The sequence below is a fragment of the Corticium candelabrum genome, chromosome 10 (assembly GCF_963422355.1).
Source record: "Corticium candelabrum chromosome 10, ooCorCand1.1, whole genome shotgun sequence".
Taxonomy (NCBI): Eukaryota; Metazoa; Porifera; class Homoscleromorpha; order Homosclerophorida; family Plakinidae; genus Corticium; species Corticium candelabrum.
The window spans coordinates 2,159,420-2,173,096 of NC_085094.1; the positions used below are offsets into that span (position 1 = coordinate 2,159,420).

A 13,677-nucleotide genomic window follows, 5' to 3' on the forward strand; every position below is an offset into this window, starting at 1 on the left:
GTGAAGTTTTAAGTTCTAAAATTTTTTTGTTTCTGTAACTTATTTTCTGTGCCCCAGAGAGAGAACTGCACTGTATTTTTGTGCGACAACAATATATTCATTCATTCATTTATTTGTTCATTCCTTCATTTACTGTAAACTATAGTGATTACACATATCATTATATGGACATCAGTCTAGTTTGCAAACTAAAAATGAAACAACCACAAAGTTTCTCATTCTTGCAGGTACACAATATACGTATAGCATTCTGATTTTCTGGCTTACTAACCTAGCTACATGACCATGGCAACTTCATGTTAGAAACCCTGTGAAAAGACCTGAAGAGCAACTTATGCATAAAAGATCACAGGAGACAAGTAAGCTTTACTTAATTAAACAACACCTATGCAGCCACTACTGGACAAAGGCAGAAACAAGTTGTAACTAAATGATCTTCCTACAATGCATTTTACAAACACAGTAGAAGAAATGGGCAGCATGGCATACATGATTAGAAATACAGTGTACTATAAACTTTGAAAATTTTATTAATGAGCTTGAATTAATTCAAAATCTTGTAAATACTCCTAGATTGTTCCCAATCTATTCAGCTCTATCTTCTCAAAAGCAGTTAGTCCCAAACAATACAAGGATAGTTTTCTCACTTCTAGCTAATCCTTCATACAAACTAGCTACAAACAATCCAACAATTAATGGCCATGCCAAACATATATAGTCAAAGTACACATACTAACAAATGCATTTTAAACCTTAGTTAGAAACTACAGGTCATTACCAGAGAGTTCTCTCCATTATTACATTGAGATTAAAGTGCCGATTCACCATCCATGCTCTCATACAACGGTTCCTCGTTTTTTATGTTGTTCTGATCTGCAGTGGTTCCAACCTCTTCGTATGCATATGATGCAGCACTGCTGCCTGCACCTATAAGAGCAAATCTGATGTATTTGTATATCCACAATGCTATCATAACTAACTCTCTGGTACAGGTCATGTACTACACTTGAGTGTCCATAGTTACTACTGTATATTCTGTAAATTACTGTAAATTAAGACTCAGTGACATGTACAAGACAAGACTCCTGCACAAGCCAATGAAAAATATTAAAATTGTATATGCCTTACTCTAGACTACAACAATCTCAAAAGTGAAAAACACGTGACTTTCTATTACTCTAGGTTTCAAGTAAAACACAACTGTTGATAACCATTAATAAAGCTATCAGAGCCATGCGCTCTCACTTCTTGCACTCTACCATACACCCTAGGCAAAATTTTGTAGTCATGGCCACTAAATCTTGTAGTGTCCTGTCACGAAACATTACTACAGCTGTGGCAACCTGTTAAACCTCTGACAGCAAATTATTTAAGAGATACGAAGTCCTTCTACCAGCCTAACTAGACATGAAATGCTGCTTTAATTTGATTGTAAAAATGAATTGTAGCCACATAGATTCACATGTGCAATTAGGGATAGAAATGCTCTTTGTGATTCAGTTGATAACAATTATTAGTATCTATACTATCGCTAACTGCTGATAATCACACAGTACTATGTCAGAGTCTGTCGTTTACACATGTTTCAATAAACATAACAAAACAATGTCTTGGTAAGTTGTACATGATATAGCATGGAATTCGACATTATGTCAATATTCTGACCTGTAGTAGTGTATACCATATTAATTGTCATTATCTCGTTGTTTTTCCCCAAACATTGACCTGTTCCAGATGTTGCTTTAGAATTGGTAACAATGCTATCATATTTTGTAGGCTCCAGTGTTATCTCTTTTCTAGCACACCTGTAATTCTTCCTGAATGTCACACATACTAGCTATATATTACAAATATTTGTAACTTAGATGGTTCACCTCAGGAAAACAATGAGGATGATGATTAGCACAAGAATGATGACACTTAGTGTAACAGTAACTGCTATGATCAACACTGAATTTGATGATTCTCCAGATGATGACTTATTCTCTGACTCATTGTCGGAAGATGCAGTTGTGTACCCTACACACACACACCAAACATAATTTAACCTAATCCGTAATATACTATAATATTTATCTCACTTATAGCCTTACTGACTGATGAGAACTCCTGCACCTATATGCACAAGAAAATTGCAAACTAATTAATAGTAATTAGTAAATTACAATAAATATATTAAACCAGTACATACCCTATTATCTCCAATCCCAATGACGCGGATATAAACCAGATATGACTGTCCTGGCTGCAGTGGTCCATTTGTGTACTCTGTACCTCCAGCAGATACTACCGTACCATTTCCAATTATAAACTGATGTCCGCCTATGTTCTTCTTGTAGTGATCATATTCATATCGAGCTGCCACATACCAGATCCTACTCTTGTCATATGGTCTAATAACAGACGGTATATTAGCTGCCTCATCACCATCAGATCCAGTCACATCCTCGTGCACAATAAAATCAACATACCTACAACAATTCATGCATATATATTTACAGCCTCAACTTGTCTAAAACATATAACAGCACTTTATTGGACCATTTGAATCGTCTACACTTGGAGGCACCAATGTTATAGTTGTTGCTGATGGTCTTGTTTCACCAGCTAATGGTTTATCTGGTTTAAGAGGGAGAGACAAAAGAGTTCGCACTTGAATAACGTTGCTAGGTGAACTTTCTGGGTTGAAGTTAGCATTGTTTGTCACTGACATGTATATGAAGTATGTTGTGTATGGATTAAGATTCATCAATGCATATACACTTTGACTAATGGAAATGTCAGAAGACTTGTCATATTGTGAAGCACCAGTGCTATAGTAAACCTAGACACAAACATCATAAGGTAGAAAACAGCAAACACAAATTACATGTATGTACTGACTGTGTAAAAGAGAAGGATGCCGTTTGAGTTAATGGGAGAATCCCACTGAAGAGTAACTGAATTTGATGTCACACTTGAATTTCTCACATGCAGAGGTGGAGTTGGTGCTGGATATACAAAACAATCAGTACATACATAATCTATAGTACCAAACTTGGTGTATCTGCTAATTAAATAACAACTTACTCATTGCATGTGATGCTAGTGTGTGCACTGTAATTATGTTACTAGGAATACTTTCTGGATCAAGCTTGTCAAGGTTGTCCGCTATTATGTAATGAAAGTTTGTCTGTCAAACAGGTACTGCATACTAGCTTACAAATCTTCTGCAAAACACACCTAAATATGAGTAAGTACATGCCCACCCTGGCCACAATTATGCAACAAAACTTTTCAAAAAAGGTTTCACATAAAAGTATCAATTTCTTCAAACGGCTTTAGATCATGTGCCTATCGCAATAGTTGGACCATATGCTGCCAGAAAGCTACCTAATGTGCTAAAAGTAACTATAACTAACATGCATTACTAGACAATCAAGACTAATCTGACAGCTGTGCGAACGACTAGCAATAGAATAAACAAATGACATACTTGTCATTAATATACTTCTGCCTGCAGAAGCTAGCTTGAATAACACATGTCTTCAAAATAAATGTACACCAAGCCAAATCATGATACAAACATACCATCTTCTGTTGTGTTGACAACAATGGCAGTACTTCTTTGTCCTTCCAACACCTTACTATCATGAGACCGAACATTCACTGCTGCCACTTCAACACTGTATTGTGTAAATGGAGTGAGCATTGTCAAATTGGCCCACGTGTCCGTTACAGTCAGTCTCTTCTGACTATCCACATCTCTCACTTGGCCAACACTAATTGGTTTGTAGTAAACAAAGTAATAGCGAGGAACTCCATTAGGTATACTGGGAGGTAACCAAGACACAACAAACCAGCGAGCAGAAGCATTTCCTGATAAACTCACTGAATTGGGAGAACCGGGATCTAATAAATACAGCAAATAACACAATCACAATACATAATTAAACCCCTTAATTAGATTAGAAAGACTTTACAGCCTTCAGCAGTAGTCACAGGTAGCACATTAACAGCTGCAAAACTTCCAGGTTCATAGCCATGTCTGTTTCTTGCTGTTGCTCTACATCTGTACTTTGTAAATGGACTGAGACCAACAACAACAAACGGTTGAGAATCGGAAGCACTGAATTCTCTTTGTAACCACTGCATGTTACTGGTGCCACTATCCAACTGATATTCTATGCGATATTCAGTTACACTTGAATTTCCATTTTCGGGACAGTTGACTGTGACATTCACTTCAGATTCAATATAGCTTTCGACTGACAACACAACACATCTCTGTGGAGGACCTAAGACACACAACATAGAGTTAACCAAAGATAAAGGTTTCAACAAATAAGCAAGAAAAGAAAGTTACCTTCAATTGACAACTGTACTGATGCATTACTAGATCTAGCACCAGCCTCAATAGTGTTACTAGCAACACATGTGTATGTTCCTTCGTCCTCAAATTCAAGTGACGTTAATTCCAGAGTAGATCCTGTTTTTGCACTCTTGCCTCCTCTCCATTCATAAACTGGAGAGGGATTACCACCAGCAAAACAGTTTAAAGTGATACTTTGTCCTTTCACACCCACTGGATAGGATGGTCTAATTTCAACAAATTCAGGAGCATCTAACAGCACATCACTCGATCTTAACAATGCAAAATGAAATGTTACCAAAGCAACTCACATTTGACATTAACTGATGTAGCTGAAGACAGATCACTGGCTCCGTACTTGTTAAATGCCCTGCACTTGATTAGTCCTCTATCTGAACGCTTCACAGATGCAAATTTCAATTTCCCAGTAAATCTCCCCACACCATCATTATTCAATGACTTTGCTACTCGAGAGTCTAATACAATAGCTAAATCAACTCCATTCTCTTCTCTGTACCATCCAAATTTAATGTCTCCACTCAGACCAGAATACTGTGAAGCTATGCAACTCAACTCTTGCACTGAAGACTCATCAAAAGAAACGTTTGTTGACTGCCCAATTGTTGGTACACCTGCAATCATATAATAAACTTACTAAAATAACAACGGTAACCGACATTAGTATTACATAACATGATGTGAAACTCAACGTATTCTATCACAATTGTGTTTTATACATATTTCTGCCTTTATTATTGGCTTTGCTAGTGTCGCTTGGTGCTGGTCTAAAGTTGGTATCACAAATTTCAACAGACCATAATTTAGACTACTTTTGCTATTTCGAGGCCTCATCTGATGCAAAAGCATCTGGAACTCTTGGTTCACAATCAAGAAATGCAAGACAAATCAATCGTACACGATTCTTCCATCTAATTGTCAATGGCTACAAACAAGCTGATCTAATCGTGGCAAGCACTGGTTGAAAAATTCTGTTGTAGCAGCCACATCTCTAATTCTTCGTGCACTCTGCTTCTTTATAGTAAGGGTTTCATTGTAAGCAAGTTCGTTACATCAAAGATGAGGAAATGCATACAATTAAATACAGAACATTGTGACTTGCTTTGCAATATTGATGATTTGTTGCTGTAATTGACAAACCTACATTTTACCTTCACAACACACCAAGCACACAAATCCCATGCACTGTCCTTACATGGTGCTTGTTTGCTGTCACAGTTCTCAGTTGGCGACCCCACACAGTCCATTCCATTGTGTTGCTTAAGACGTGCTCGTGTACGAGTTCCAAAACTACATGATGATGTACAATCCGACCATGAGCTCCATTCACAGTTTACTAGAGACAACAAGACAATTACTATACAAGACCAAACACAACTATGTTCCTGTAGTCATACCATTGACATTCAGTGTAAACGACTTTGACACTATAGAACCATTAGTTGCAGAATATTGACATGTATACACTCCACTGTCAGAGACACTAGCTGACTTGATGTAAAGCTTCTGAACACCTTTCTCATACATCTGACGTACACCAGCAGTCTGTACACTTAAAGATGGTACATCATTGGTTGTGTTGTGCTTCCATTGCATAAGTGCATTAAAGTTGGTCACATCAGGACTGACACCGCAATCAATAGGATTAGAGTAATCTTGATTCTCATCAACTGCCACGCTTGTTCCTACAATATTCGTATTATTGTCCAGAATAGCAATCTCCAACTCTACAATAGAAAGTCAATTTACTCTTCATTCGCCACCTATACCTACACCACAACATCAACTAACCATAGTTGAAAGCCACCTCACATACATGAAGAATGTGATTTGTGACTATTCTCTGTAAATTAATGTATCTCCCCCAAACTGGTGGATGGCAGCTAACATCTCGCCATATTGCATCCAAATGATTAGAGCTGTCATATGGAGCCTTTCCACAATCGTGGTTGTCATTCCCATTGTTTGTTATGCTGTTACCAACATGAACATACACATTTTCACCTTTATCATCTATAAGGATAGCTCTAACGCGTGACACAAGATATTCCATTTGCAAGTCGACTCGAAGCCAAGGATTCGAAGAAGATGTTGTAGCAGCACAATCGTAACCATCAAGTGTCTGTCCAGTAACATCTTTTGGATTGCCATCTATAGCCTTTGCAGCAACAAAATCAGAACTGAAGACTGAACTCATGGTCACTGTTGCTCCAAGAGAGGCAGCTAGATTGCTTGCCATACCTACATCACGTAAACATTGCACACAAAACAACAAGTGTGACTTACACCATAACAGTATCATACAAGACGTGACAATGCAGATCTCAGTCGATGGTCCCGTACACTTCTGACCACTCATCTGCCGAGTTCTGGTGCCATTTCTACATTCAACACTACATGAACTCCAACTACCCCAAATGCAATCCACTAGAAACACAACACAAGACAGTCACTACAGCATTATTCACTCAACAACTTTACAACTAAGTATCACTAAACTGGTAGATGATGCATTGTAATCATTACTTCAATATTAACAAAATTGACCACAAGTCTACAGATGACACATTTAGTAAACAAGAACTTAAGATTTAAACAGTGCGATTTGCTTCATCTGTTGACAGTGGCAGTAAATGACTAATTAATTGCTGCAACTGACATCTGATACCCTATATATAGCATTGGCCATGTGGGAACATGCAGGACTGGCATAACTGTATTCTAGGTGTTGTCCTTGTGTTGATGATCACAGCAAAGAAGAGTTTGACTGAAAAGTTTGCAGTAGACAAACAAAAGAACCAAATCAGTTGTACTCTCAGCTATGATCGAGCCATAACAAACAAAACTGTCACGTGACTGAGCAAGGAGCATAATTGAAGCAGGGTCGAGTACTTACAATTTGTAAACAAACGAGGTCAGAGTTTCAGTCTTCTTAAGAAAGCAAATAATACAGCTCTAACACTCTGGAGTACATAAATACATGGCATTGTTGACTAACATCGACAGTTAGGCTCTTACTATACAAGACCAAACACAACTATGTTCCTGTAGTCATACCATTGACATTCAGTGTAAACGACTTTGACACTATAGAACCATTAGTTGCAGAATATTGACATGTATACACTCCACTGTCAGAGACACTAGCTGACTTGATGTAAAGCTTCTGAACACCTTTCTCATACATCTGACGTACACCAGCAGTCTGTACACTTAAAGATGGTACATCATTGGTTGTGTTGTGCTTCCATTGCATAAGTGCATTAAAGTTGGTCACATCAGGACTGACACCGCAATCAATAGGATTAGAGTAATCTTGATTCTCATCAACTGCCACGCTTGTTCCTACAATATTCGTATTATTGTCCAGAATAGCAATCTCCAACTCTACAATAGAAAGTCAATTTACTCTTCAATCGCCACCTATACCTACACCACAACATCAACTAACCATAGTTGAAAGCCACCTCACATACATGAAGAATGTGATTTGTCACTATTCTCTGTAAATTAATGTATCTCCCCCAAACTGGTGGATGGCAGCTAACATCTCGCCATATTGCATCCAAATGATTAGAGCTGTCATATGGAGCCTTTCCACAATTGTGGTTGTCATTCCCATTGTTTGTTATGCTGTTACCAACATGAACATACACATTTTCACCTTTATCATCTATAAGGATAGCTCTAACGCGTGACACAAGATATTCCATTTGCAAGTCGACTCGAAGCCAAGGATTCGAAGAGGATGTTGTAGCAGCACAATCGTAACCATCAAGTGTCTGTCCAGTAACATCTTTTGGATTGCCATCTATAGCCTTTGCAGCAACAAAATCAGAACTGTAGACTGAACTCATGGTCACTGTTGCTCCAAGAGAGGCAGGTAGATTGCTTGCCATACCTACATCACGTAAACATTGCACACGAAACAAGTGTGACTTACACCATAACAGTATCATACAAGACGTGACAATGCAGATCTCAGTCGATGGTCCCGTACACTTCTGACCACTCATCTGCCGAGTTCTGGTGCCATTTCCACATTCAACACTACATGAACTCCAACTACCCCAAATGCAATCCACTAGAAACACAACACAAGACAGTCACTACAGCATTATTCACTCAACAACTTTACAACTAAGTATCACTAAACTGGTAGATGATGCATTGTAATCATTACTTCAATATTAACAAAATTGACCACAAGTCTACAGATGACACATTTAGTAAACAAGAACTTAAGATTTAAACAGTGCGATTTGCTTCATCTGTTGACAGTGGCAGTAAATGACTAATTAATTGCTGCAACTGACATCTGATACCCTATATATAGCATTGGCCATGTGGGAACATGCAGGACTGGCATAACTGTATTCTAGGTGTTGTCCTTGTGTTGATGATCACAGCAAAGAAGAGTTTGACTGAAAAGTTTGCAGTAGACAAACAAAAGAACCAAATCAGTTGTACTCTCAGCTATGATCGAGCCATAACAAACAAAACTGTCACGTGACTGAGCAAGGAGCATAATTGAAGCAGGGTCGAGTACTTACAATTTGTAAACAAACGAGGTCAGAGTTTCAGTCTTTTTAAGAAAGCAAATAATACAGCTCTAACACTCTGGAGTACATAAATACATGACATTGTTGACTAACATCGACAGTTAGGCTCTTACTATACAAGACCAAACACAACTATGTTCCTGTAGTCATACCATTGACATTCAGTGTAAACGACTTTGACACTATAGAACCATTAGTTGCAGAATATTGACATGTATACACTCCACTGTCAGAGACACTAGCTGACTTGATGTAAAGCTTCTGAACACCTTTCTCATACATCTGACGTACACCAGCAGTCTGTACACTTAAAGATGGTACATCAATAGTTGTGTTGTGCTTCCATTGCATAAGTGCATTAAAGTTGGTCACATCAGGACTGACACCGCAATCAATAGGATTAGAGTAATCTTGATTCTCATCAACTGCCACGCTTGTTCCTACAATATTCGTATTATTGTCCAGAATAGCAATCTCCAACTCTACAATAGAAAGTCAATTTACTCTTCAATCGCCACCTATACCTACACCACAACATCAACTAACCATAGTTGAAAGCCACCTCACATACATGAAGAATGTGATTTGTCACTATTCTCTGTAAATTAATGTATCTCCCCCAAACTGGTGGATGGCAGCTAACATCTCGCCATATTGCATCCAAATGATTAGAGCTGTCATATGGAGCCTTTCCACAATTGTGGTTGTCATTCCCATTGTTTGTTATGCTGTTACCAACATGAACATACACATTTTCACCTTTATCATCTATAAGGATAGCTCTAACGCGTGACACAAGATATTCCATTTGCAAGTCGACTCGAAGCCAAGGATTCGAAGAGGATGTTGTAGCAGCACAATCGTAACCATCAAGTGTCTGTCCAGTAACATCTTTTGGATTGCCATCTATAGCCTTTGCAGCAACAAAATCAGAACTGTAGACTGAACTCATGGTCACTGTTGCTCCAAGAGAGGCAGCTAGATTGCTTGCCATACCTACATCACATAAACATTGCACACGAAACAACAAGTGTGACTTACACCATAACAGTATCATACAAGACGTGACAATGCAGATCTCAGTCGATGGTCCCGTACACTTCTGACCACTCATCTGCCGAGTTCTGGTGCCATTTCCACATTCAACACTACATGAACTCCAACTACCCAAAATGCAATCCACTAGAAACACAACACAAGACAGTCACAAGACAGGCAAACTATGGTTGGTTATTCATAAAGACCCAGATATAGTCAAAAATATCTTGCTCTTATCGACATCACCGGTAATAAACAACACGCTCTGTGTGTACCGTCCGAGGTCAGGAATAGGCAGTTTAATTTTGGTGGAGATCCGATGCGCCATTCCTGAGAAATTTGCACGTGAATACAGGCAGGTTTGATCAGCAAGAAATCGCGCCATCACAAGAGATCTCTAGAAAATGACGACACCTTTACTGTCGAGATCAATCGGTTGGGCATGCACAAGCAAAATTAGATGGCGCTGCAACTCGTCGTTTTGGAGATACGCGGGTACTACATAGAAACAGACAAACAGACAGACAAGACAGACAGACAGATAGACAGAATGATCCCTTTTAACAAATTGGTTGTTAAATACATATTGTATTTAGTTGTTAGTTGTTTTCCCTTGGTTTCATTGTCATAGGACAAACGTACTTATCCATTTGCTATTGTATCCTAATTGAAATACGAAAAATATATGTATTGATAGACAGACAGACCAACAGACAGACAGACAGACAGACAGACACACAGACAGACAGACAGACAGACAGACAGACACAGCTCTCCTATATATAAACTATTGAAGTAACAAATATACCGGTAATACAAGCATTGTTGCAAGTTTAGTGATAGCTCTAAAGTTCACAGATGGCACAACATGCACTGGACACAATCAACTAACACTTAATCTCTATTACAAAACTGTGCTAAGTATGCTGCATACAACTATGTAGACTATACAATGAGTCCGTGCTCAAACTAACTGTCAGACATTGTACATTTCTGTACACTTTCGACCTTTCTCCTTCCAAAGCAGCTACTAAGAAAACAATTTGTCGGGAACTTTTACCGTACTCAATGTCACATCCTTTGCTGTCCCAATTGTAGATTTGATAGATACTGCATACATAGGCTAATAACAGATACACAGATACGAGGGACCTCTCAAGTGTGGACGTCTGTATGAAAGCAATCGAGACTGACTGGCATTTGCTAATATAGTTACCAGTATTTGAGAACTAGTTTGTTCAATAGTCAATTTCCTTTCCTTCTTATTATATAGCTCATTCAATAGGTAACTTCTTTCTTTCTTTTACTTCCATAGTTTGCCTGTTATGGGTACTGTACCTTTGGTGCAAAATAAACCACCATCATCATCATAATAGCGATAGGGGGAGAGGGTTTAGCCTTGACTGACATATGTATACAGGTAATTTGCGTTTGACTGAATGCCTACGTCAGAGTACTGGCTAGAGAAGTGTGCGTGTACATCGAGTTGAGTATCTGGTAATTAAAACTTGTCGTTTCCGCAAAAAATCCGTCAGTCCACTGCGTATCCAGCTGAAGTAGACTCGAGTTTGGGACACTCGCTCAATTACCCCAGGACTCAAGTAAGCCCACAGCCCTGACCATAGCTGAGGCTCTAAGATTTTCACACTTCTTAGTCCTCTAATTAGTGTTGATCGGCATTGTCCACCGTCACTGTTGGCTACATTTGTTAATATTCAAATTCAACTTGTATATATATGCCTGTTGACAGCTAGTGACGGATCCAGAATTTTCTTGAAGGGGTGAACATGCCTTGTCATGGCCTCGGTCACATGACCCTGTATTGGCGCATTACTTGTGTGACATGTGACACTGTCTGCACAAAGGAATCTAGCGCACAACTCCCAGATCAGGTTGAATAACGGTTATTAACCACACCCTACTTTTGATGCTCTTCCAGGTATCATGCTCAATACAAGCTTTTAAAATCTACAGAAATTCCTAGAAGACAACTAGAGTGTAATCACAGTCCTGCAGATGCATGATGTCAATCCAGATCGCAAGAAGGCACATATCTGAAGGCGAGCACGTGCCCTCATGCCCCCATCTAAATCTGCCGCTGGTTGACGATGTGTTGAAAGTTTTAATAAGTCAGATACCAGTATAAAAGATTAGGTTTCTATATTTTACTAAAACTTTAGTTTAGTAGTTATGCACATCCCTCCATTCCCAAATATCTGTCATTAACAGCTTATATTAATAGCCGGCTAGTCCCAATCATTAGATGGGGTCCAGAACAATGACATAAAAAACCCAAGCCAGACCATCTCCCAGACAAACAGATAGCTAGAGGAAAACAGTATGGCTATGCAAGACTAAAGAAATTCTCTCTGCCTCACCTCCACAACCACTCCTTCAGGTCAACTTCCCAAAAACACTATATAATTTAGCGTTGGTTATTATTGCAGACAAGTTTTCGTTGTTTATTTCTGACAAAAGGAGGTAAGCAAACACAAACTAGACTGTTCTGGTAACAAAACTGTCATGAAGATTAGCTGCTTATCCAAGAATTGGTTGTTGCTAATTGTCTGTAGTTGTGGTGTGCAACTAAAGGAAAGTATTGCTCCCTAACTGGCTCAACAGAAGACGTAACACATTCCAAAAACACACCCAAGAGGAGGGAGTCACCAAGTTCAGAAGTCTGCAACCCAAAAAAGTCAGAATTTTACGTTCTCTGCTAAGTGACATAACCATTACAAAAGTCTTGGTTCTTATGGCTCATAGCTGAACTAGAGAAGCAGTAAAGTGCTAAACTCTTTGATGCTTAGGTGGAACAGCTGCAGCACACCTACTGGCACCTGCTAATTAATTAATAAGACTAAAGACCATGAGACTGTATTATTGAAATTTTAGTGGTGTGGCCAGAAATTTTTTTACCTTGGCCTACATTATCTTTTTATATTAATTAATTTTCTATATTAACTAATAAATTCCCGTAGGTCGGGCAAACTTTAGGAATTTGTATCCAGGGATCAAAGAGTAATAAACGTAGTGTAGATGCAGCAGCATAGCAGCTTGCTCGTACTATCGATGAAGCTCTCTGAAAGATGGAAGTCGCCAACGAAGAATGCTCATGGCCAAAATGAGCTAATTAGCTAAGTGTGACTTTGCGAAAAGTACATCTTTCTTGACGGACTGTCTTTGCCATTTGGATCTTAGCCGCTCGTGGCTTGCTAGACACAGACCAGGATAAACCCTTATCCCAGATACTGCAATGCTTTCACCCATCTAAAAAGAGCATTGAGGCTAAACTACTCTAGACAGTATGAAAGGTGACACCACTTACCTAATTAATGCACAAACCATCCAGTATGCATGCAGTATTCTAGAGGAAATGATAACTAGGTGTGTCGTACAATGTTAGTTGATATCTAATATATAAAGCTCAAACTGTGTGTGTGTGTGTGTGTGTGTGTGTGTGTGTGTGTGTGTGTGTGTTCGCGTTTGGCGGGCACGTCTTTCGTCCGTTCGCAAACCGAAATCGGCACGCACACTCGGTACGCACAGAGGAAGGTTTGCGTAAAAAAATTATGCACCGGGTCACCTCTTGAGGGGTCCACCCCCAAGTAAAATTTCTCGATGACGCAAACACTACACATTCCAGTTCATTCGAACACACGCCCACACCAGTCCTGTGTAGACCGTACGCGTCGTCGTCCTTCGCAAAGC

General features: G+C 39.0%; 2 protein-coding genes across 2 annotated transcripts; both read right to left on the bottom strand.

The window, feature by feature from the left end:
• Positions 1-507: 507 nt before the first annotated feature.
• On the bottom strand, positions 508-8,328 carry LOC134186055 (uncharacterized). The gene is made up of 18 exons (XM_062653963.1): positions 8,313-8,328; positions 7,821-8,270; positions 7,427-7,756; positions 6,674-6,796; positions 6,161-6,610; positions 5,767-6,096; positions 5,565-5,705; positions 4,663-4,983; positions 4,346-4,603; positions 3,963-4,277; positions 3,571-3,891; positions 2,884-2,990; positions 2,532-2,824; positions 2,192-2,471; positions 2,082-2,115; positions 1,875-2,019; positions 1,666-1,817; positions 508-927 (listed from the first exon to the last, which is right to left on the bottom strand). The coding sequence occupies exons 1-18, from the start codon at positions 8,326-8,328 to the stop codon at positions 809-811; spliced, it is 4,185 nt and encodes a 1,394-aa protein (XP_062509947.1). The 3' UTR covers positions 508-808.
• Positions 8,329-9,472: 1,144 nt separating this feature from the next.
• Positions 9,473-9,925, bottom strand: LOC134186056 (uncharacterized). Its single transcript, XM_062653965.1, has one exon. It carries the CDS (start codon positions 9,923-9,925, stop codon positions 9,473-9,475), a length of 453 nt encoding a protein of 150 aa, XP_062509949.1.
• Positions 9,926-13,677: the final 3,752 nt, after the last annotated feature.

What these genes read in the sequence shown, in the direction of transcription:
- LOC134186055 (XM_062653963.1), bottom strand. An exon ending in TGTGACTACTGCTGAAGGCT is followed by an intron (nt 3,892 to 3,962) that starts GTAAAGTCTTTC and finishes TGTATTTATTAG; the next exon opens with ATCCCGGTTCTCCCAATTCA. An exon ending in TGTCAACACAACAGAAGATG is followed by an intron (nt 2,991 to 3,570) that starts GTATGTTTGTAT and finishes TTGTATATCCAG; the next exon opens with CACCAACTCCACCTCTGCAT.
- LOC134186056 (XM_062653965.1), bottom strand. Translation starts at nt 9,925, where the DNA reads ATGGCAAGCAATCTAGCTGCCTCTCTTGGAGCAACAGTGACCATGAGT.